The sequence below is a fragment of the Euleptes europaea genome, chromosome 3, assembly GCF_029931775.1.
Source record: "Euleptes europaea isolate rEulEur1 chromosome 3, rEulEur1.hap1, whole genome shotgun sequence".
NCBI lineage: Eukaryota > Metazoa > Chordata > Lepidosauria > Squamata > Sphaerodactylidae > Euleptes > Euleptes europaea.
This window is the reverse complement of record NC_079314.1, coordinates 45674614-45698069: the sequence shown is the minus strand read 5'-3', so window position 1 is coordinate 45698069 and position 23456 is coordinate 45674614. Positions and strand designations below refer to the sequence as shown.

The 23456-nt window shown below is 41.4% G+C and overlaps 1 protein-coding gene across 1 annotated transcript in view; it reads right to left on the bottom strand.

Moving 5' to 3' along the window:
* GSAP (gamma-secretase activating protein) overlaps window positions 1-23456 on the bottom strand; it is a 61717-nt gene that overhangs the window by 2458 nt on the left and 35803 nt on the right. The window contains exons 18-29 of the mRNA XM_056846473.1: window positions 23217-23299; window positions 22399-22452; window positions 20004-20132; window positions 19110-19168; window positions 17984-18015; window positions 16149-16210; window positions 12658-12753; window positions 11069-11139; window positions 9840-9934; window positions 7843-7962; window positions 3832-3893; window positions 13-117 (exon numbers count right to left, since the gene is read on the bottom strand). Coding sequence (XP_056702451.1) covers window positions 13-117; window positions 3832-3893; window positions 7843-7962; window positions 9840-9934; window positions 11069-11139; window positions 12658-12753; window positions 16149-16210; window positions 17984-18015; window positions 19110-19168; window positions 20004-20132; window positions 22399-22452; window positions 23217-23299 — 968 coding nt within the window. The remainder of the gene's footprint in view (window positions 1-12; window positions 118-3831; window positions 3894-7842; window positions 7963-9839; window positions 9935-11068; window positions 11140-12657; window positions 12754-16148; window positions 16211-17983; window positions 18016-19109; window positions 19169-20003; window positions 20133-22398; window positions 22453-23216; window positions 23300-23456) is intronic.

The following is a 23456-nucleotide window of genomic DNA, read 5'->3' as shown; positions in this document are numbered from 1 at the left end:
CCTGGCTCTTACCCATTTATTCCTGAGCTTCTCAAACAACAGTTTAACATAGTTCTGCACAATTGAGGTGGAGCCAACAGGAGCATCAGGCAGCTGACCAACCTTGCGACCAATTTCCTGTATGACAAATTAAAATAACACAGGGCAGCCAAAAAGTGTATGCAGCAAATAAAGCATTGATGCAGGAGTTGATTAAGTTGGTCTGTTAAGAAAATCAATGACAACGATGTAAACCTCCACTGCAAACTTGTGCATATCTCTTTACCCACACGGATCGATCTCTAATTGCAGAAAGCCATTCCCCCTTTCCTCAGGCAAAATCTTGTTTGTCCACATGTGGCTACCTAACAGCAACTTTGAGACTCCTTCCCATCAGTGGCCAAAAGGTCAAAGGCAGCCTTGCAGAGGAGTTGCCAGTACAATCACAGGGCTCCCCGCAACACACATAAAGCCCTTCTTGTCCGGGGCCAAATACTCGCATGATGACCCACAGTATGGCTACTTTTCCACCTGCCTTCCTGCCAATAAAAGCATCAGGACAGTATCTTGCTGATTGCATCAAGAGGTATGCGTCAAAAACGGAGAAGAGATTAATTTCCTTAACAGATCACACACAATGGAAGGAGCAAAAAAATAATATTGGTTCTGGCTGCAAGCCGACATTAAAATGTAATTGAGGAGTTCTGACCATAAGGTTTTGAACACTGCACTGCTGAAGAAGTGCAATTCAGATGACTCCCCCATATTCCCTGACATAACATTCAGCAAGACACAGCCAACTTTGTTTCCCAAGATAGCCAAATAAAGAACCCCTTTCTATAAGAAAGTTCAAGTCGCCCTCATTTCTCGAAATAGACATGGAAGGAATGCAAGGCGGTTCCATAAAGAACCAGAATTGAGCAACGGATCATGTAGACCATTGGCTCTTTGTTGTGCCTATGGTTTACACTAACTACAAATGATGTAGGAAGAAATTGCTCAAAAAGAGAATGATGGGTAATAGTAGGTCACTCTTTCAGAGGCAATTCCTAGGAGTGTCTCTTCCAGCCTTTTGTATAAGGAACAGCATTTTACAGGAAAGAAGTATAGGATTGATCCTTTAGACTCATTCCATTAACGGCATCTTCCCTTGGTGCAAGAAGCTCTTCTGATAGTGAAAGATCCTCCTGCACCAGGGAAAGCACTTTGTACTGGAGGAAGACACCACTCTTAATTGGTGTGGGTTCTTCTCTCTTTCAGAACATGCATTTTTTTCTCCCTCATACTCTAGGTTGTGTGTCTGGCCAGATAAAAGAGAAACAGTAAAAAATGAAGGCACAGCAGAGAAAGAGTTGGAAGATGATAAATACAAACCTATTTCGCAGTTATAGGAGTTTCATCCCTGCACCATTTTGGAAGGTATGGACAAGATTTCTTGTCTCATGCCAGGGATTCTCATGCTCAACAGTCTAGTGCTAGCGCTACAGTTACACCCTTCATACCAAAACCACAAAGAAAGCAGAATTCTGATGGAACACATCCTAATATTTGCAAACATTTTTTTCTACTGGACCTCAAACTAGAATCTGGGAGAGCCAAATTTGAATTCCCCACTCTACCATGGAGGCTTGCTGGATGACCTTAGGCCAGTTACATACTCTCAGCCTAACATTCCTCACAGTATGGTTGCGAGGATAAAGTGAAGAAGGGAACAATGTAAACTCTTCAAGGGCTTCACTGGGGGAAAAGATGTTTACATGAAGTAAACAAATAAGCTGTTGTATTTTGCCGACTGACTCAATAAAGATGGATTGACTCAATAAAGGAAGCCACAGCCTTCAATTCGCAAGATCTGAGCAAGGCTGTGAAAGATAGGACATTTTGGAGGACTTTCATTCATAGGGTCGCCATGAGTTGGAAGCGACTTGACGGCACTTAGCACACACATTTTGCCGATACAACAGTTGCTTGAAACATGGAAAAGAGATATGCAGTGGACAGGTACACTTAGAGTGAGTGAAGAGTGAGTGAAGAACTATGCTGTGTGTAAATGTTTAAGAAGTATCAGCACAGTCAACTCTCTCTCATTCCCAAACTGAATGAGCAACATCCACCCCATCCCCCATAGGCTCCTGAAATGCTGCAAAACTTGCATTTTTAACACCCCAATTCATACCTAGACCTCTAGATTAGGGATGGGCACACAGCAGCGTGGCCCAGCCCGACCAAGTGACATTTATTTATTATTTATGTCATATCCAGCCCTCATAACAAATGAGTTTGACATCTAAGCCAGACTCTGACTTGTTTTTATTTAGCTCAGCAATGTCTGCAGAAGGAAGAGGCCACACACACCCCTTTAAAGCCAAGGCCATAAACCTTAGGACACTATTTCATTGGCTAGGGAGCTGTCCTTATAGCTCCCAAGTAGTTCTTGATTGGTCAACAGATCCATAAGAATTCATTGACTAGGCCTGTCCATCTTCCCATGGGTGGAAGGAAGGGAAGAAAAACGTACTGATCAGGCACTCTCCCAGATGGCAAAATATCATGGCTACCAAAACCACAGTGAACTACCGGACTCTTTAAAGCCTCCATTTTGTTGCTCCTATTCAGAATCAGGTCCATGAAACATGGTTGCCAGCTCTGGATGGGAAAATACCTGGACATTTGGGGGCTGGAGCCTGGGGAGGTGTGGTTTGGGGAAGGGAGGGACCTCAGTGGTGTATAATGCCATAAAATCCACTCTTTAAAGCAGCCATTTTCTTCAGGGGAACTGATTTCTGTCATCTGGAGAGCTCCAGGCCTCCCCTGGAAGATGGCAACCCTAATACAACAGAATGAATCCAACATGGGGTTTTTGGTTGTTCTTTAAACACAGGCTCATTTAACTTAACATTTAGACATAGCCCTTCAGAACCAGAAGGAGGAAGCCATTTCCTGTGAGGGAGAGAGGAAAGCCTGGAGAAAATTCAGCTGTGTGTTTTCATAATGAAATCTAGAACCTTTTCTCAGCGTGTGTGGGGGGTTATTGTTCTTCAGCCTTTCCCCTGGCTCTGAGCAACTGAACAATAAAGGGGAAGGGTAATGAAATGGAATGCCTTCAGTCATTGAACAAGGAACAAGCTGGTGTTCACTCCCCCATCACATTGATTTCCTTACCTAAAGAAAACTAAACTGCCTTCAGTCTACAATCCTGTACACACTTGCTTGTGAGCGAGTGCTACTGAATAGAAAACAATTTACTGTACTTCTGATTAACACTAATGGTGTTTAAAGGCACATGCTTTCATTCAGTTTGTTACCACAGCTTCTGAAAAATGTTGCCCCACTGAAAGACTCTTTTCTGGAAACCTGGGGCTGGTGGTATGTAGTTAATTGCCCAGTGGTGAGGGAATGTGTTTGACTTCTGCATGTAGCCAAAGGCCTCCTTGCTTTGTGTTATTTTACTACATGGAAAATGAGTTCTTGAGATAGGGAATCTGGTGAATTCCGGTTTAAATTGATATTTGCAGTGCCTGTGTTATTCTTTGTCTCATAAACCTCACCCTTTTGACTACTATATGTTGAAGAGTGGGTTTTAGGAAAGGAGGGGGGCATGGGACAGGATTTCTTTTCAGCATTTGAATATTCCTAATGTTGTAAGCATAGTTACAAAAAGAAAGGTTGCATTAGCTTGGAATCTGCATAGTTCAGCATTAAGAAACTGTATCGCAGTGCTTTTTTATAGTATCATTGCAAGGGGATAAAACCAGGATTAGCTGGCTCCTGCTCTGCCTTCTACCACTCCAGCCCCAATGGATGCCAGCTGCCACTGGTATCCAGCAAGCAGATACAAGACTCAGAAGTTACCTCAGGAAGCCTCATGAGGATACCAAGTTTCAGTTTTTCATTCTTTTCAGTATTGTCCAACTCTATAAAAAAAACCAAGCAGAATAAAAGAAAAAACGTCACTTCACTTATCAGCACTCCCGAAGTACTAACCTGGTAAAGACTTTAACAGCAACTGTTCCACCTCTGTGGAAGTGCCACACAGTTTGAATTTTGGGTGTCCGGAGTTATTTCAAAGACGTTTCATGCCAACAGCCAGTAACAGCTAGCACATAACACAGTATTTACAGATAAGTGGTATACATACAATGGCTACTAGTAACCAGGGGCCATGGTAAAAGGTTCGTCAGGGGTTGGTATTGAGCCTTCTGACCACAGCAGAAGAAAATTTACGACATACTGTGCGTTTCCTGTGGCAATCAAAAATGTGGTCCATGGAAGTGCGATGAGGTCATGTCACACATTTCCTTAAGTACACATTATCAAAAAAATAGGGAAAGTGTCACATGGAGTCGCAATGTTTGGCAGCAACTCTACGATCACCATTATGTTTATTTCCACCCTAACACAAGCATTTGAAAGCAGAATTTATTATGCTGAAGGGGATCAAACTATACTCTTTCTGGGAGATTCTGAATTTATAGACATTACAACAACCTCTATAGCCAGAAGAAACCTGTAACATTAAGAAAAGTTCGTTAGTTCTGGAGCGAATTTCCCCCCATGCAAAATTCAACTAAACCTCAAAAGCTGCACCAGCACACCAGTCCCGCCGTCATGTATTTATAAACACACTCCAAGAAGGATTAGTTAAGTTAAATTAGATGTTTCAGAGCTACAGGAAGCTGCCTACTCGTCCAATGGGCTAAGCACAAACAGCTGACCTGTATTGCAAAAGGCAGACATACAAGAGAGAAAACGAGGCAACAAAAAACAAAAGGAGGAAATGCCATGGGCTGTAATGCAGGGGGCACACAGCAGCAAGCTCTCCCATATAATTTTGAAAGCGTAGCTTATCTCCACTCCTACCCCTGTAGTGGCACACAAGCAATTGTCTGCACAGATACTCCAAGCATTGTCCTTTGAACTGGAAAAGTGTGGGTTTTTTTCCTCCAGCGCAGATGGACTGTCCCCTGCTCCTGAAACTCTATGAACTGTGCTCAGAATGAGCACAATGTTGTGTAGAAATTGCCCTTTTATCTGGGGGCTTCCTGCTGTCCATTCAGGGGAAAGTCCCTGAGAAGTGGCCAAGATCTTGAGGGTATGAAACTCTGAGATAAAACCAAGTTCAGGTTCTATGTGAGGAGGGGACAACAACCAATCTAAGATGTGGCTTGTGCAAACAAGCAAATTGGCTAAGTAAAGTATTCCAACCAGGCCTAGCTCTCCAAATTCACAAAAAGATATATCTCAAGGTCTACTTGTCAATACCCTGCAAACAGAATTTGGCAACTGGTAGTTTACTCCTTCATACTGTAATCATAAAAGTAGCTTGGTTTGAAAGACTATCAAGAAACCAAATGTGGACTCTAATCTGGAGAACCAGGTTTGATTCCCCACACATCCACATGAGCAGTGAACTCTAATCTGGTGAACTGGGTTGGTTTCCCCACTCCTATACATGAAGCCAGCTGGGTGACCTTGGGCTAGTCACGGCTCTCTTCGAGCTCTCTCAGCCTCACCTACCTCACAAGGTGTCTATTGTGGGGAGAGGAAGGGAAGGAGATTGTAAACCGGTTTGATTCTCCTTAAAAGGTAGAGAAAAATGGTATATAAAAACCAACTCTTCTTCTTCTACAAACCTGAAAAGGGCCCCAGGTTTGCTGAAAAATATGAAATCTAAAAAAATACACTGGGGAGTTAAAAAAAAACCGAAAATGAAAAAGGAGCACTTGTAGCTTTAAGCAACACTTTAAACAACAGATGTCCTCAGTGGCTGTTGCTAGGTAACCACAGCATTCTAGGCTTCAGTTTCTGTGAGTTAAAGGCAGGGGAAGGGGCAAGGGCTTTTCCAGGCCTATTTTGGCCTTTGAGTGAGGACTCACTGGGGCCAGGTTTAGAGTAGCCAGCACCAGGTTGGGAAATTCCTGGAGATTTTGTGGTGAAGTCTGAGAATGGCAGAGTTTGAGGAGGGAAAAGGCCTCAGCAGGGCATAATGCCATACAGTCCACCCTCCAAAGCAGCCATTTTCTCCAGGGGGACAAATCTTGGTTGTCTGGAGTTCAGTTGTAATTCTGGGGGATCTCCAGTTCCCAAAAGGAGGTTGTCAACCCTAGGCCTGGCAGCAACCTCTGGTTGACTTGATACCACCTGACTTGCATGGCTCAATAGGCCTGGCTGCTTGCTACTATTCAATAGCAGCCACCCTATGAAAGCCAGTGTGGTGTAGCAATTAATGCTTCAGAACAGGGTCTGCGAGACCCAGATTCAAATCCCTATCTTGCTGTGGAAGCTCATTGGGTGATTTTGGACCAGTGACATACTTTCAGCCTAACCTACATCACAAGGTTGTTGTGTGAATAAAAAGAAGGAGAAGAGAATAATGTAAGCTGCTGTGGACTCCACTGTGGAGAAAGGTATAAATGAAATAAATAATAACTTTAGCTGAAGATGGGAGGCAAATAAAGGATAAGTTGGTAAATGGCTGAGAAGGAAAGAATGAGGCAGGGAAAGGGGAGGGGATTCCACAGGGAGGGAAAGAGGAAATTAGAACATAAGAAAGGCCCTGCTGGTTCAGACCAAGGCCCATCAAGTCCAGCTGTCTGTTCACTAAGTGGCCAACCAGGTGCCTCTAGGAAGCCACAAACAAGACGACTGCAGCAGCACCATCCTGCCTGTGTTCCACCGCACCCAAAATAATAGGCATGCTCCTCTGATACTAGAGAGAATAGGTATGCAGCATGACTAGTATCCATTCTAACTAATAGCCATGAATACCCCTCTCCTCCATGAATATGTCCACTCCCCTCTTAAAGCCCTCCAGGCTGGAAGCAATCACCACATTCTGGGGCAGGGAGTTCCACAATTTAATTGTGTGGGGAGGGGGATACAGAGGGAAATGAGGTGCCACCCCACAAATCTTGAGAGTTCTCTACCATGCAAGTGGGCATGGCATCACATAACTGGGCCACAGTTTTTCTAGGTAGAAGCTACTAGGGGGGAGAGGGAAAGCTTAAGACAGAGGGGCAAATAAAGGTAGGTTGGCTGTTGGATGGGAAGGAGATAAGGTTGCCAACTCCAGGTTATGAAATTCCTAGATATTTGGGGAATGTCTCCTGGGTAGGATGGGGTAGGGAGTGGTGGGAGAGGAAAAACCTAAGAGGACTAGAATGACAAATACTCTCCTCCAGGGGAACTAGGGTTGCCAACCTCCAGGTGGGCACTAGAGATTACCTGGAATTACAACTGTTGTTCAGATGACAGAGATCAGCACCCCTGGAGAAGATGGCTACTTTAGAGGGTGGACTCTATGGCATTATACCCTGCTGAGATCACTTCCCTCCCTGAACCTTGCCCTCCCAAGGCTCCACCTCCAAATGTTCAGGAATTGCCCAACCTGGAGCTGGCAACCTTAAGGGAGATCTGCTGTGATTCAAGAAGTTCTCTAGACCCCACCTGGAGGTTGGCCACCTTGGAAGGAAAGACAGAAGCAGGAAAAGGGGAGTGGCTATGGTGGCTTTCAGGAAAGGGAAAGGTGAAATAGTGGGTGCGGGGAAAATAAGATGCCTCCCACAAGTCTTTGCGGGTTCCCACTTGTATCTATTTATATATATAGATATTCATTCATAGGCTTCAGGGAACACTAATTGTTCTATACTGGAGTCCAAGGCTTGCTCCTGTACCTCTCTACAAGCTGAACAAATACTCTGAGGGTACAGTGTGTGGTCCAGGTCAAAAACACTTTCAAACAGGTGAAAGGCATTCGCTTCCGAGGTATAGCAGCTACTGCGAACTCTGGCAAACCACCTCTGTCAGTCTTCAGAGCTGCTGCTGGCAATTAATGAGGTTTCAGGGATGCAATGCGCACCTTACCTTTCAAAAGTTTCAAAACACACGTTTCCGTCAGATGCAGCACTCCTTGATCAATGTAGAGTAGGAGTGTGCACAAAGGGAGACATTGCACTCCCAGTCCTGTATGTACAGTATAAAACCCTGCAATGAGAGAAAAAGCAGATAGTTTGAACAGAAATGCAAGATTCCTGTAAAAAAGCTCCTTATCAGAAAGCAACAGTGGAGGCTGCAAAGCACATTTTAAATCTAATTATCCCTGAATGCCACTATGAGGTTTTGGGTTCTTAACTGAAAAATAATCAGTGTACGGAGTTCTGTACTATAGGTTTTTTTGTGGGAAATAACCATTATTGTTAAATGGTAATGCAGTGTCAGAAAAGCTTTCTTTGTAAACAGAGAAGCATTTTTTACAGCACATATAAAAATGAGTACCAGCACCCATAATTTAAAGCTATTTTTCCTAACATAAAATATGAACTGCAAATAAAGATTTTAATTGCTACATGTATATAAGTCACCACATATATGTGCGTGTGTGTGTGTGTGTGTGTGTGTGTGTGTGTGTGTAAAGTGCCGTCAAGTCGCAGTTGACTTATAGTGACCCCATAGAGTTTTCAAGGCAGAAAACTTACAGAAGTGGTTTGCCATTGCTTTCCTTTGCACAGCAACCCTGGTATTCCTTGGTGGTCTCCCATCCAAATACTAACCAGGGCCGACCCTGCTTAGGTTCTGAAATCTGATGAGATCAGGTAGGCCTGGGCCATTCAGGTCAGGACACACACTCACATCTGTGTCCAAATATATGAGAAGAGAAAATGGGTTTAAAATTGAAGTGGTTTGCACTTAAGTCAGCCAAATAGGAGGAGAAAACTTATACTGGGAGAACATTTGGCCACTGAAAAATTACTTGTAGAGCTTCTATCAGTGGATATTTTTCTGAAAAACTAGAGAGCATCTGCTTGGGATGGCGCAGGCCTAGAGTAACGCCCCAGGCATGTGTAGATAAGATCATTAGTTCAGCATCGCCTTCCACCAAATTCTTCCCCAGCAGGAAGAGCCACAAAACAGTTAGGCAGGCTGGTGAGGACATACTTAATTGTACTGCAAGTATGCTTGGGCTTTAATTACCTCAGGACTGATGTTAGCAGTGATTGAGGGTGGATGATTTCCCACCTCATCAGGATCTGAAGTCATTTCAGACCCTTCCATTTCATTCAAATTAGAGTCAAACAACCTGCCAAAGCAAGGCCCAGGAATATGAATCTCTCTCTTTTTCATACACACAGAGAGATAAAATGTGTTGTTGGCATTCACTAATATTTTAACTGCATTTACATGCAATTCTCAACCCTCTTGCAGAATATACCATGCACAGCAATCACTAGCACTTCTTTATCACACAATATAAACAAACAGCATTCAGAAGGAAGGAGTTCAGAACTGTTTCTTGTTAAACCAAAGTGAGACTGATTCCCCCAGTGTCTGGATATATAACTATCCACTGTGATCTCACAACTGAGAGGTTTCCCAGCAAGACCTTTTTTTTAATTGGACGAAAAACCAAATATGCTGGATCCAATGATAAACCACTTGCCAAATGATAAACCATTTGGCAAATGAGATGTGTTGAGCATTTCTCCCAAATTTTCATCTCAGAAATCAGTCTGCTGCTAACTACTCTATCAGTATCACCAAGCAAATCTTTTTTTGGCCATGAGCCACTGGCCCAGAATAAGATTACGAAGAGCTCAAAACCATGTTTGCTACTTTGTGACATTTAGGGTGGTCCCAACAAAAATTATCACAGGGTATACAGCTTTCCATTAGCAAATATCATGATAAATTGCCATTATCTAGCTGATTTTCACCTCAGAGAGGGGCATGGCATATATAGATCCAATTTGGAATTCAAAGCTTACTAAGCCTCACTGAATCACAGCTTACTTAAAGCAAAGGGACCCTCCATGGAAGGGAACTAAGAGTGAATCAAATATTCAGTTCTGTTGTTTGGGGCTTACCAGGAGGCAGAGGCAGACACATCTCGCCTGCAGCCCGCAGCATCCGACACATGAAGTGGAACACAAGAACCTCATTCGAACTGCCTCGCTGTCCACTGCACAGAGCAAAACACCACCCCATTAGTAAAGCCACTATACTTCCTGCTCTCCTCATAATCCTTTTAGGCTGCTTAGAATATACACATTCCAAAAATGAAGCTAGGCTCAAAGCAAGAGCTCTACCATCAGGATCTCCTGTGTCTTGTACACTTCACAGCAGCTTATAAGGAATATTTAAGTCATTTTCTGCAAAGCTAGAGAATTCTGAGTATAGAGAAAGCCCTGCCTTTTCTGTGGGCAGGTATCTTCTATTGTCCTTTTGACAGGCATTCTACCATCAAGATTTTTATTAGAAAGAACATTGTATGGGTGCACTAAAAATGCAGTAAGCAACTTGTGCTATATGTTGCCCTCTAAACAATAAAGAACAACATAGTTCTGACATTACATTTTACATGAAGTTCCATGTTAGTTGTGGTGGTGGTGTGGAGGTTGCTCAAATCAACATGTTTTGTCTAGACCATTGGTCTTCAACTTTTCCAGACCTAGGACTCTTCTTTCATCTCCAGATGGCAGAATGGGGCAGGCAAAATTGTAAGCATGCAAGAGGAAGTCATGTGATATAAGTCACATGACAGGAAAAAGAAGAGTCAGAGTTGTGGGAAGAACTCCATTCTGCAACCATGCATGGAACACTGGGTGGCTGCTGGGGAGGGCAGAGCAAGTTCCAATGTGGGTGGGGGGACAGAGAAAACAAGGGATAGCTGTCACGGGGGATGGGTGCCTGAACCAGCCTGGGCCAAAAAGGAATCTTCTCTAATACTGAGTAGATGCTTTTTAACCTGCCTTATCATGAGGTGGAACATATCGGCAAAATTACTGAAATTCAAACAATCTTCTCTCGACTTTTGAGTTCTTTGAGGCTAGTAATATATATACATCTTTGGTTATTCATCAACATACAGACTGTGTTAACTTGTTCAAATAAATTATTAAGATAATATAATTAGTTTTTGCCCTACAGCCATGTACTTTGTACACACCTTTGGGGTGTCCTAGCTATTTTTGTCAATTTTGGCCAAGTTCTGTCATTATAAAAGCAAATAAAGCCACCCTTTCTATTACTGACCTACGTGTAGGTTTTCTGTTTGATTAAATTCAACCTGAACCAATAAAAAATAACTACTTACAGAGAAAAGACCCAGAAATCAAGACTATATTTCTTCCAAATATTTTCCATCATCCGATACATTAGATGCAGCTACAAAATATGAAATATAAATATAAAGTAGTATTTGAAAAGACTTTCTACTTTTCTAACTCCTATTCTCAACTATGTATCAAGCACAACACTAAACTACCATCAATATAATTATATTAATGTCACAAAATATATCAGTCATTGCCTTGTTAGGTAAAAGCAGCTCAGGTTTCTAGACCTAGTTGTATCACAATCATGATGACCACATCTCCTAATTTGGTCACAGTGGTGAGGGAAAGATTGTAAAAATGGACAGTGTCATGAAAAACGTAGTAATATACCACTACAGGCTTAAACGAATGGACAGTGTCATGAAAAAAGTAGTAATATGCCACTATAGGCTTACACCAATATCCTCCTACAATGAAGTAACCATTAGCAGGAATTAATCTATATTGTACTTAAAGATATCAAATTTCTGGAAGTTTTAAAAATGGAGTGGTGGGGGGAATGGGGGAAAATTAAATATATACAATGCTTCCTTTCTTACTAAATCTAAACTTAATTTGCTACTGTAACAAAAGAAAATGAAGATTATATCTTAGTTAGCATATACAAATGTACAATTTGGCATATTTATAAAATGTAAAAGCATAAATGCCTTACAGTATCAACCAGTGCACTTAGAAGGCTGTAACTCTGCTTAGGATTGCATCATTAGTTTTCAGCAAACATAACTAACAATATACCCAATGCAAGACTCTTTGCTAGACAGAGCTGCAAACAGCCGCACCCAGTGCTACTTTAGCACATGCACCTTAGTTCTTGTCATGTGAGAGGTAGGGGGGAAATTAAAGCTGAAAATAGGAATCACAAATGTTGTAGTAAACAAAACAAAACAACGTGTGTTATTTGACACAAACAGCCCCAGGCAGCCATAAAAGGGCTAACAAATTTTGCAACACTGAAAACAATGAATTCTTCAACAATGTATCATAGCATAACTGAACAAAGTCTGTTATATTAAATATATCCTTGAAAATATTGTCTGTCTAGAGTTCAGACAGGAATGGTATATCATTCCCACAGAATCAATTATTTTTAAATGAATATTTAAGACAAAGTATAGGAGTAAATTCTTCCTTATTCATCACAATGAGGCTGGCAAGGAAGAACTTCCAGAAGACAGTCTTACAGTACTTGGTTGTATATATAGTCAAACCCACACACTGCACGTGCACACACACAGGAGGAGGTAGCAACTTTGGGAGAACAGACTGCACCACTCAAACTGCTGGAGGAGGAACACATTTTAGTATGTTCCATTAGGTTAAAAGCCCTCCGGAAAAAAGTTAGCACACCAAGCACAGAGGGTGCGGGGAGAGACCTTTTTTTCCCTTGTGTGCAAGTTCTACTTACACAGAGAAATATTCAGAATTGGATCCCATCATCTGCAGTGGGGCAGTCCATTCTACCACCTCAAGGGTCTCCCACCTCTTGTGTGAATTAGGAGTAAGTCTTCCCTTAAAAAAAATACCTTCGGTGCTTTAACTTAAAAACAACAACAAAAAAACCAACCAGTTTTGAAACATAATTCACTGCTATCTCTTCAATCCTCTTTTGGCCAACATATTGTAGGTGTCTCATGAGATGATCTTTCAACTGTGCGGCCATCTGTAAAAATAAACCAACTATTTAATATTCTAACATTAAGGCAGAAAAGGATAAAAGCCTTAAACAGGAGTATGGCTCATTGCGCCTGTGTAAATCAAGCCACTGCCTATGCTTTTTCCAGAATTAAATATTAAGCATGCTGGTTATTGTTTTCAAGACATTGTCAAACACAAGAGGGTAAAAAAGAGCAAGAGTCCAGTAGCACAAGAGGATAAGTTTCTGATACCAGGCTATAAGAGAATACATAATCTGGTACAATTTCAACATGACACTGGGACTGTATTCATGGCTGCAACATCACCAGGGCACAATACAGGAAAACCAGCAAGAGCAAACTATCTCCATTTCACTCCCCATTTCTTTTTTTCCCGTCAAGTTGCAGCAGATTTATGGTGACCCCCATGGGGTTTCAAAGCAAGAGACACAGAGGTGGTTTGCTGCCATAGTACTCCACATACCTACAGATATTTTAAAAAAGATTACCACCTTGTCCCTCCCCAAAGGAGCTAACGTAAACATATATATGGCTTTACTGCCTCCATTTTATCCTAACAGCCACCCTGTTAGGCAAGCTAGGCTGAACTAGAGTGACTGGCCCCAGGGTCACCAGTGAACCTCATGGAAACATGGGAGACTTGAATCAGGTCTTCCCAGCCTTAATCAAACACTTTAACCACTCTGGCTCTCAGCACTTGTTTTTCTGCAACAGCTCACTCAGCCTGGACAGCAGTGCTCTCTCCAACAATGGCATCCACTGTGTTTTCTAGAATCCACTTGCCTCTTAAGGATAAGATCCAAAGGCCTTTGAATGGAAAACACACACACACACACTTACCAAGGGAATGTTGGGTTCCTTCTTACTAGTTGAACTTATTCCAGATAAGCACATCACAGCTGACGTCCCACATCTTGGCCATGGACCTTAAGCTCCCTTTCAGCCTATGGTAGGCATATACACTTGTGGAATAGAGGAGTGGTTTTTTTTGTTGACCCACCCTCACTGCAGCCCACAGTGTCACCCTCCTTGGTGTTCGTGGGAGTCCACTGATCTCACTGGGCAGAATTTCAGGGGGCACAGATGACTATAGTATGATAGGGGAATCAGATATGAACTCAGGAATTTGTAGGCTTTTACAGTAATTTTAAAACATATTAAAGAGATCAATTATGCAAGCACAGTGACTCATTGTGCTTGTTCAACCTCCCCCAAGACGTTTGCCATATATGTGTGTGTGTGATTATTTTTTTACAATCCCATGTGTTTTAAGAGTTCTTTTTGTGTAAGACTAAATGCCAACCCTTCTATAGTTATGAAAGTAGTCAAAAAGGGCAAGAGTCCAGTAGCACCTTAAAGACTAACAAAAATATTTTCTGGTAGGGTATGAGCTTTCGTGAGCCACAGCTCACTTCTTCAGAGTTATGAAAAGTTATGAATATAGTTATGAAAAGTAGATATATTAAGTTATCTTATTCAGAAAGGACTTGTTTGTGTCCCTCTGGTTCGATTGATTCTCTAGTACATGTGCTATTGGAATGTCCCTTTTAGGAGGTTCTTCAATTGTGTTACATTACGCCTCTTAACTGACTGGCCTGGATTGCCTGTGTCTGAGGCATGTGTGTGTGTGTGCCATCAAGTCACAGCTGACTTATGACGACCCCTTAGGGCTTTCAAGACAAGAGATGTTTGGAGGTGATTTGCCATTGCCTGCCTCTGCATCACAACCTTGGTAGTCCTTGGAGGTGGTCCATCTAAATTCTAACCAGAGCTGACCCTGCTTATCTTCTGAGATCTGATGAGATCAGGCTAGCCTGGGGCTATCCAGGTCTGAGGTAATACACTTTTTATTGAGTGATAGGAAACCTAAAGTTACACTGGAAGTTGCAAAATTTGTTTCAGTCCTTATCTCCCTTAAACAATTTAAGGTTTAAACAATTCTGCTGCTCAAGATCTATGTATCAAGGAGCTTTTAAGGGATAAAGCAAAGTAAGACAGGGGAGGCAGGAAAGTTACCATTTATGCAATACACCTCGCACTACACAGGATCCATGCTAGAGACTTTATGACTCTGGGTTTGGGAACATCTCGAGTCTACACAGGTGGTGAATCCTCCCCTTTCTTTGGAAGCTGAAATCAAACAGCTCCACTTCCCTAAAGCAAGTGAGCCAGTCCCACACTCCCATGGCAGCCATTATGTGATAGCACCATCTGCCTCTCTCAACGTTCCCGTAGTGCCTGAAAGCTTAACAAGGTTGAAGACTCCTTCTCTAGGGTTTGGGATGAACAAGACAACTTGGGGCGAACAAAAATAAAATAAGACCAATTGAAATGTGTTGAGCTGAGAACATCTGCCCTGAGTTTATAAATCATGATTAAAAAATTTCATTCACATATGATCTACAATTACATTGATACAAGTATGTTTGCTCATATTTAGTGTTTTGCAGGGGGTGGGGAAGAAAGCAAGCACCGCATGGTCAATGTCCTATATGGTTTGGGACTAACATACCTGAAAGACCTCCTACTTCCTTATGAACCTACCTGACCACTATGGTCATCTTTGGAGGCCCCGGATAACCCTGACTTCTGAGATTAGGTGAGTGGCAACCAAAGAAAGGACCTTCTTGGTCAATGCACCAAAAGCTCTGCAACTCTCTCCCTAGGGAGATTTGTCTGTCTCTTTCTGTTGTCTTCCACCAGTGGGTGAAGAATTTTTTGTTTAGTTTGGCATTCCCTCAGTGATCTCTCCTTCCTGTCAAGTGCTTTAAGTGTTGTTTATATATGAGTATTTTAGATTTGGTTTTTATTATGTGTTTTGGGGGGTTATTTTACTAGTGTTAAAATGTGATTTTCTCATATATGTTTTAAATCATTGGTAACCCTTGTGAGAACAGAAAATAAGGATATACATTTTGTAAATAAATAATATTTTTGCATAATGCATGACCTCAGGCCTGCAAATGTGCAGATAAGGTTTATGAGGCTTGCCATTACCATATGTTCCTTAGACACAGGGAGACTAATTAAACCCAGTGATTTTTTTATGTGTCAAGCAAATGGAGGAAAAGTATTCTGCCCCCAGGGGCATTTAAAATAATCAATTCTAGCAAACTGGAAAAATAGTGCTTAGAAAAGCCAAGTCCCTCTGGACAGATAACCTCTTAGTAGAAAGTTGGAAGTGGTCTTTTATCAGAAATTTAGACACATGTTCAGCTCACATGCAAAGCAGAGTATTCCCACCTTTGGGAATTACACTCTAGTAATCTATGAGCATTTCTGCATGATGGAAACAATGCTTCATGAAAACATTTAACAATAGTAATTTCATTTATGCATTTGGTCAACACATAAGAGTCTTGTGCCCTCTAGTGCAGAAAACAGCATAACCATCACCTACCAGTCCTGTTAGCAACTTATGCTTGTAATCTTCATCTTGGAGGAGAGGAACCAGCCTTTCTTCTGAAGCTCAAATATGCAAGAGAAGGAGAAAGAGTATCATGCAGGGCCAGTGCTATGTACCAGAGAGCCTGGAGACATTTTGCAAATGGGGACCTAAATGTGATAATCTTTTGATTGTGACAGACACCTACACTACACCAAAGCTAGCATTACATATTATCATCTGCTCTGTGCCCTATGGCAGGGCTGGGCAGGAAACACATGGAAGAAATACACAAGTGATACATTTCAAACTTTTCCAGAAATAACATCTTGAAGCCCAATGTGGGTTAAGTCCTTGCTTACAAAAAGCAGCAGCAAATGTTGGGTCAAGATTATTCCTCCAAATTGTATGACATTGCTTCAACTTTTCTGTATACTGTGACAATATATGCCATCATTTAAGGAGAACTCCTCATTCTCTTGTTCACATCATTTGCTGATGTTTACATCCAGCTTCCCTCTCTCGGAATGCCAAGGCTCTACTAGTGAACAGCGATCCATTCTCCCAACTCATTAAAAAAATATGGTGTACAACAGAACGTTCAAAGTTCTTCTGTTTCCCTCACGGTAACTCCAATGAAAATGATAAAAACCATGCATGACCCAAACTCCAATCGACAGCTGCTTTTGTACCAGGGTAAGCCTCAAATAAGCTTACTGTATGAACAGGGCTATTATGTACCGGAAAATCATTCATACCCCTCCCCCCACCCCCATCCCCGACACACAATAGAACATTTTCTGTTTGGAACTTGACATTTACAACCTGTAGCATCAAGGAGGATTTCTATTGTGAATTTTTCTGCTGTAGAATGGCATTTGTAACACCTAAACTCAGGGGAAGCATCTTGCAAGCAACAGTAATTTAGAATATGTCTGCATAACCACCTACCCAAATGGGTTATTACACATCCATGATGTTTAATTATGTGGGAATACTATTTATAAAGGACTGTATTTAAATGGAAACTGTATCTGTTATGAAAGTTTGATATACAATGTTCAATTCATTAGAGGTTCTGCTTCTGCTTTCCTTGAGTCAAATGGTTTTTTTTTTATTCTATTCCCAGGAATCTCCAGTGGAATAAACTGAATAAAATTATGATAGACAAAAGATCATTTTTTCTTATTGGCAAATTATACTCTTTAACCAGCTGCCAAGTACGCTATAGTTTGCAGCAAAAACCCAAGTGTCTCACATAGATATTTTTGCAACACTCATAACATTCAGCACTGTCCTAATTTCTCACTTACAAAATCAGGAACTCATAACAGTATCCAGATATTGTGACTTTAAACCATTATGATTTTGGGTATACATCAGGCATCGTCTCTCCAAAGTCCCACTGATTTCAATGGGAGAGTTAAGCACTTGATAAAACCTCTCCCATGGAAATCAGTGTAACTTAGAGCATACTCACCTCCTTGAATTGTATATATTGTTTTGAGGCCTGCCAGGAGTATACTGTTATAGAGGGAAGATGCAGGCTTTTTAAATTTCTTCTCATCTAATGTAATCTCAAAGTGAAAATACACATCTACAATTTATTCCCAAGGAAGATGTGTTCTACTAGCCAACTCTCAGTGCTCCTATTGAATAAAAAAAATCAAAAGCAAAATGCCTAGTGTAGTGGGGGGAAAACATGCTCTTACACTGCAATAATGTTGCAGGATTCAAAATATACCTGCATCTACAATGACCAGTGAAGAAGGATTTCAATATGCTGCTAAGAAACCATTCTTCAGGATTTTGCTTAAGATAAAGATAGCAGTAGGTTACGTTTGCCTTACCTGTGATCCATGTATTGAAGTTAGAAAGCACCCTGTGAGGAAAGAAATGATATCAAAATGTTCTTTAAAAGAAGAAGTGCTAAAAAGTACGCATACACACACACAAACACACATGTGCGTCAAATCCCTAGAAATCTTGGGGCACCTTAAAGATTCACAAGTTTACTGACGCACAGAACCAAGAGGAAATGAGATGTGTGCTATTTTGTGCTACTCATTTTTTAATTGTGACTGGATTCTACAGAACAAGGCTATGAGAAGCAGGACTCTCCCAAGGAGGCAAAGGCAACTTGCTAGGGAAGGTCTGGGCTTCTCTTGAGCCCACTCAGGATGTGATGCAGCCACAGTGACCCATGCTCTGATCACATCCAGGTCAGATTATTGTAAAGCACTTTACATGTTTGAAAACTGTCCAGAAACTTCAGCTGGGTCCAAAATATGACTACAGACAAACCACTGCTAAAGGCTAGATACAGGGATTGTATCACCCCTGTGCTGAAAGATCTGCACTGGCTGTACCTCTGTTTCAAGGTACAATTCAGAGTACTGATTCTTAGCTTTGCAGTGCAATTCTATGCAGAATTAATCCAGTCTGTCAAGACCTTAAGCAGCTTGGAGCTAAGGTACTTGAAGGATCACCTCCTCCTACACTGTACAGTTTGAAGATTCTCTTCCCTAGCCCTGCCATCTGTGCCGCTGCCTGCAGAGGTGGGTGGCAACCAGACACAGGGCTTATAACATAAGAACGCGGTGGGACCTTGCCTTTGGAATGCCCTCTCCCTGGTGCTTCATCTGGTGCCTGCTTTACTGTATTTTAGGCATCAGGCAAAATCTTTCTTTCTACCCAGGCTTTTTATGGGGATGCCATATCCAGAGGCATTTGTATCTGCTTTCCTCAGATCTCAGACACAGCTGGTTTGACTTGGGAAGGCACACATTTACACAAGATTTATAAACCCCTGCCAAAGAATCTAGTTAGGAGTTCATTCCTGGATGATATCCCAAGAACTAATCAAGCATACAAAGGACATCTATAGTTCACAGCACACTGAAATTGAACACTCTTAAAATACAGAATATTGTCAATCAGCTCTAAGGAGATCCACATTATTATAAACAGACTTACTTTTTTGCATATTCAAATACAGTTGTCATATATATTTTGATTCTCTTCCCTTCAGTCCTCTGAAATAAAGGATATATTAACTGGAATAAGAAACATTAGGTGATGAAGACGATTCTGACCAACATTGTAAAAATCGGAGAGGATTTTGAAAAACTCTTAAGAAGTCTACGTAAATTCAATAATGTGAAATGTTCAGCCAAAACACCTTCATATTCTCCTAGTTCACTACTGTAACACACAACCAGCAATAAGAGAAAGAGGGTATCATTTGCTTCAACACCCCAACTATGGACAGCTATCTGAACAACAATGTATAGCCTGCCTCAGTCTTATTCTCTATCAGCCATATTAGAACAAATGGACTGAACCACACTCAACCTGTCAAGACGATAAAGATCAGCAGTATCAAAAATTCCTGCTCCTAAAAAAAACCTCTCTCAAGTTATCAGTTAATACACAAGGAGACAAGTTTTTACCCCCCCCCCCACACACACACACACTTCAGTTCCCATAGCAAGTTCCTTCATTCCTGGGACATAGTTTGGCTTATGGCTGTTTCCCTCGCAGTCACTCACGACTACTTTCTTTTGATTATGCATGCATTTTCCAACCATCAGAGGTCGACTCGCTCTTCCCACACATTTCCATGCGTTTTCCCCGCGTTTTCTGAATGCTGGCTAAACAGCGTCCAGAAAATGTGGGGAAAACACAGGGGGAGAGGGAGGTGACCTCTGAAAGTCAGAAAATGAATGCATATTCAAAACAAAGCCCTGAAGTAATCAGAGGGGTGACAGCGAGGGAAACAGCCATGCATCAAAGGCCTTATTCAGTCAGGAAAACACACCTCTAAGTTGACGGGTTATACCAGGGCAACTGCTGCCGCCGTTCATTTACCTTGTCCAAATGCAGTTTCTCCCACTCCCTCCAAACCACCTTGCTGCTGAAACGTAAATTTAGTTCGTCATACTTCACACATTCCAGATTTGAAATTAGCTTTTTCCAGAAGCCTTTACAATTTTGCACCTGAAATTAAGAAAGTAATACTCACATAAGTTATTTCCTGCTACAATGTGAATTACGCACACAGGGCTGGGACATACAACATCTAAGACTAATACCCAAGGAGATTTAAATGTCCTAAGTGGAAAGGGGTGGGTGGATTTTTCACACTCAAATATTTTAAAACTTTTGTGCAGTCCAAAGTGGACATTTAGCTGACATATATGCAAATATGATGACAATATTTTTGGGAGAGGAGTACCCTGTGATTGGTTAACTTACATCATAAATGTCCCAATATAATTGCAGCAATTCTGCTGCTTATGGAAGATGATTAAATACTATAAAACCTTGCATATCATATTCAAAATTAAGATATTAAGAGCTCTTTTGTCGGTACATCACTTTCCCCCATCCCACTCACACAAGCTCATCTTTGGACAGGTACCTGGATGCACTGGGCTTGGATCTGTCATAAACTTGCCCTGTGTTTATATGTTTGCATGCATGTAGCGTGTTCATATGCATGTTCCTCTTCTTTGTGCCACCACCTCAAGTTAAAATTTGGCCTCCCACATTACCAGTAACTTGGGGATCGCTAGTAAAGGTTGCTTCTGAGCATGTGAGAAGGGCAGAGTTTCCCAATGACTTCAGCCCTTCTCCTCTGCATGCATGTTTAAGTGATTAAGGAGTGCAAGAAGCAGTTAGCATCACAGTCTGTTCTCTTAAACAGGAAAACGTTATTGCTACAGATTAGGCTAGAGCACAAGACAGGGTAAATAGCTATCAAGCCTATTGGTTTATAGATCTAAAGAAAATAACCGGAAAAACACAGCACTAAGCTAAACTTAACAATACAGACGATTTACCTCCAACATCCCTCCTGGATATCTGTGGAACAAATGAACTTCCTGACCCCAACCTGTTCCACACAGGGAAAGCTGACTCCCAGTATTTGAACAAAAACTAATGGATGTTTCCAAACTTTTAACCCCACCTTGGCTGGCAGGAAGCCTTTTTCTAAAACCAGATTTACGGAAGGTGAGCCTTGATCTCCCAATCAACCCAGAACGCACACCCCATATATTTCAATACCCAGATCATGTTTTACAACAGTTATCCATCTTGTTCTTCCGGGCAGATAGAGCAAATTATTATCTCTTTGTGGACACACATCTCTGCTCTTGCTGACCTCTTGGTGTATTTTATGGCTCTCTTCCCTGGGAACGCAAATGGCTGGCAGGATCCCAGGAACGCCCTGGTGAGCTCCAAAGCCCCTTAAATCTCCCAAATCACAACAGGACCCACCAGTAATTTGTGATGACTGAAGGGATTTATGTCTGCCAAGTGCAAACTTCCTCTTCACCAGAGTGCCCCCCCCCCTCAAAAATGGGATAGATGAGGCCCCTGGACCAGTATGGATGGAATTGGTGAAAGTGCCCCCATTTTGCCCACAAAAATATTCTGCTGTATTGAAACCATTTTGTCGATTGAAAGATCCACAAAGATTTTGCAAGGAAGATCAATAACCCAGAGACTTATTTTGCACTGCTCTGCACGGGAATTTTCCATACAAGTAGTTTGGCATTTTTCAAAGCTATTCCTTCTGTGGAAGAAACCTGCAGTCATCTGTAAATCTAAATGCACAAGGCATTTCATATGCCATCCACCAAGTTAAAATTAGTAGATTCCACTTCTTGCAGCAAGTATGTGTTCCTTAAGAAAAAATACAAAACAGCAGTGGCCTCTAGTGGCCGTTTCATGGAACTACAGCTTTGTAATTGGTTCAGAGAAGTGATGGTTTTACTTCAGCTTTATTATTCCAGAATGCTACCAACTAGATGCTTAAAATCCTAGCAAGAACTTACAAACAGGTCAATTAAGAAGCAAGTTTACAATTAATTTATAATAAACTGGAGAACTATGACCTAATATCTAGCCATTCCTTTCTTCCTTCCTCTTCCTCACACGTTTATAATAAGCATAGATTTCACTCCCACATGTAAAAAAAAGAATTACATTCCTTCTACAAGGAGGATGAAGTGATCCTGAAGTCAAAACACACTATCAAAATACATCTACACAGACAGCAAATAACTACATATTTGCAAGAGATGTTCAGAGCAATAGTAAAAGTTGCAATAGAACCCCCAGAATTTTGGAAACATCACATATTTTTAGTAATTATTACAGCTCTTACAGAAATTAAGTCCTCTTGAATCTTTGCCTTCAGACCATTAGAGTCATCCTTCACCCATTTCCCTCACCATATTTTCTTACGACAACTAACCTTCAGCACTGGTAACGAGATAATGTGAGTTGTGCACGTTATTCCAGGAATGAGCTGTAAAAACAAGAGAGGAGTATGAAAGGAAACCCCTACAGGGATATTTATTTACTGTATTTATAGACTGCCGTGTAAACCGATAACAGCCCACAGGAAGAGTCATCTAATAAGCACAGTGTAGGTCAATCTAATCAGTATTGGGAGACATCAAACGAGCAAAGACTAGGATTACTGAAATCTGAATATAGCATAGCATAGTAGGCATGATACAGAGTGTGGATATAATGGAGAAAAAATGGCATCACATCAGTAGAAAACAATGAAATGACAACAGGGTAATATGTGTACCAAACCGATAACATTGTATACATCTTGGTATACTCCACAGACTCTTTCCCTTAAAAAAAAATCCTGAACTATTCTGTTATAGTACAGCCCTATTGCCTTTTTTAAAAAGCTCTTCTGAACAACTTCATTTTACATAATTTGAAAAATGATAGGAGCTTTCCTCAGGCAGAACATCCCACAAGGTATTGGCCATAACAGAAGAACCACGGGTACGGACAGTTGCTGACCTTGTCCATTTGCAGGCACCTGCAGAAGGCCCTGAATAGATGGCAGAACACACAAGGAGAGGAGGTCCTGCAGATATGATGCAGTGTAAATTGTAACTCTGACAACGGGCCACACACAAAAAACGGGATACTTGTATCTTCAAGCTGACTTATTAAAGAAGAGAGAACTTCATGGGCTTATATTTCCCAAGAGAAAAGAGACCTCCATGACTTATTAAATAACAGAAAGATGTTTCTGGGTTTTACCTCATTCCAGCACACCAGTGACGTATATGGCAAAAATTTATCCAGATTGACAGCTTCTGGACACAATCTCCAATACAAAGAAGCTGAATGCATTTTGAGAGAGAGAGATACGGAGAATGAATGTTTGCAGAATTTTTTTTTTTTACAAGTCAAAGACTATATTATTTAACCTTCAGTTTCATTCTTTCAGTAAGACACTACCTCCCTGAGCAGGTTTCTTCCCTGCTCAGAGTGAGGAAG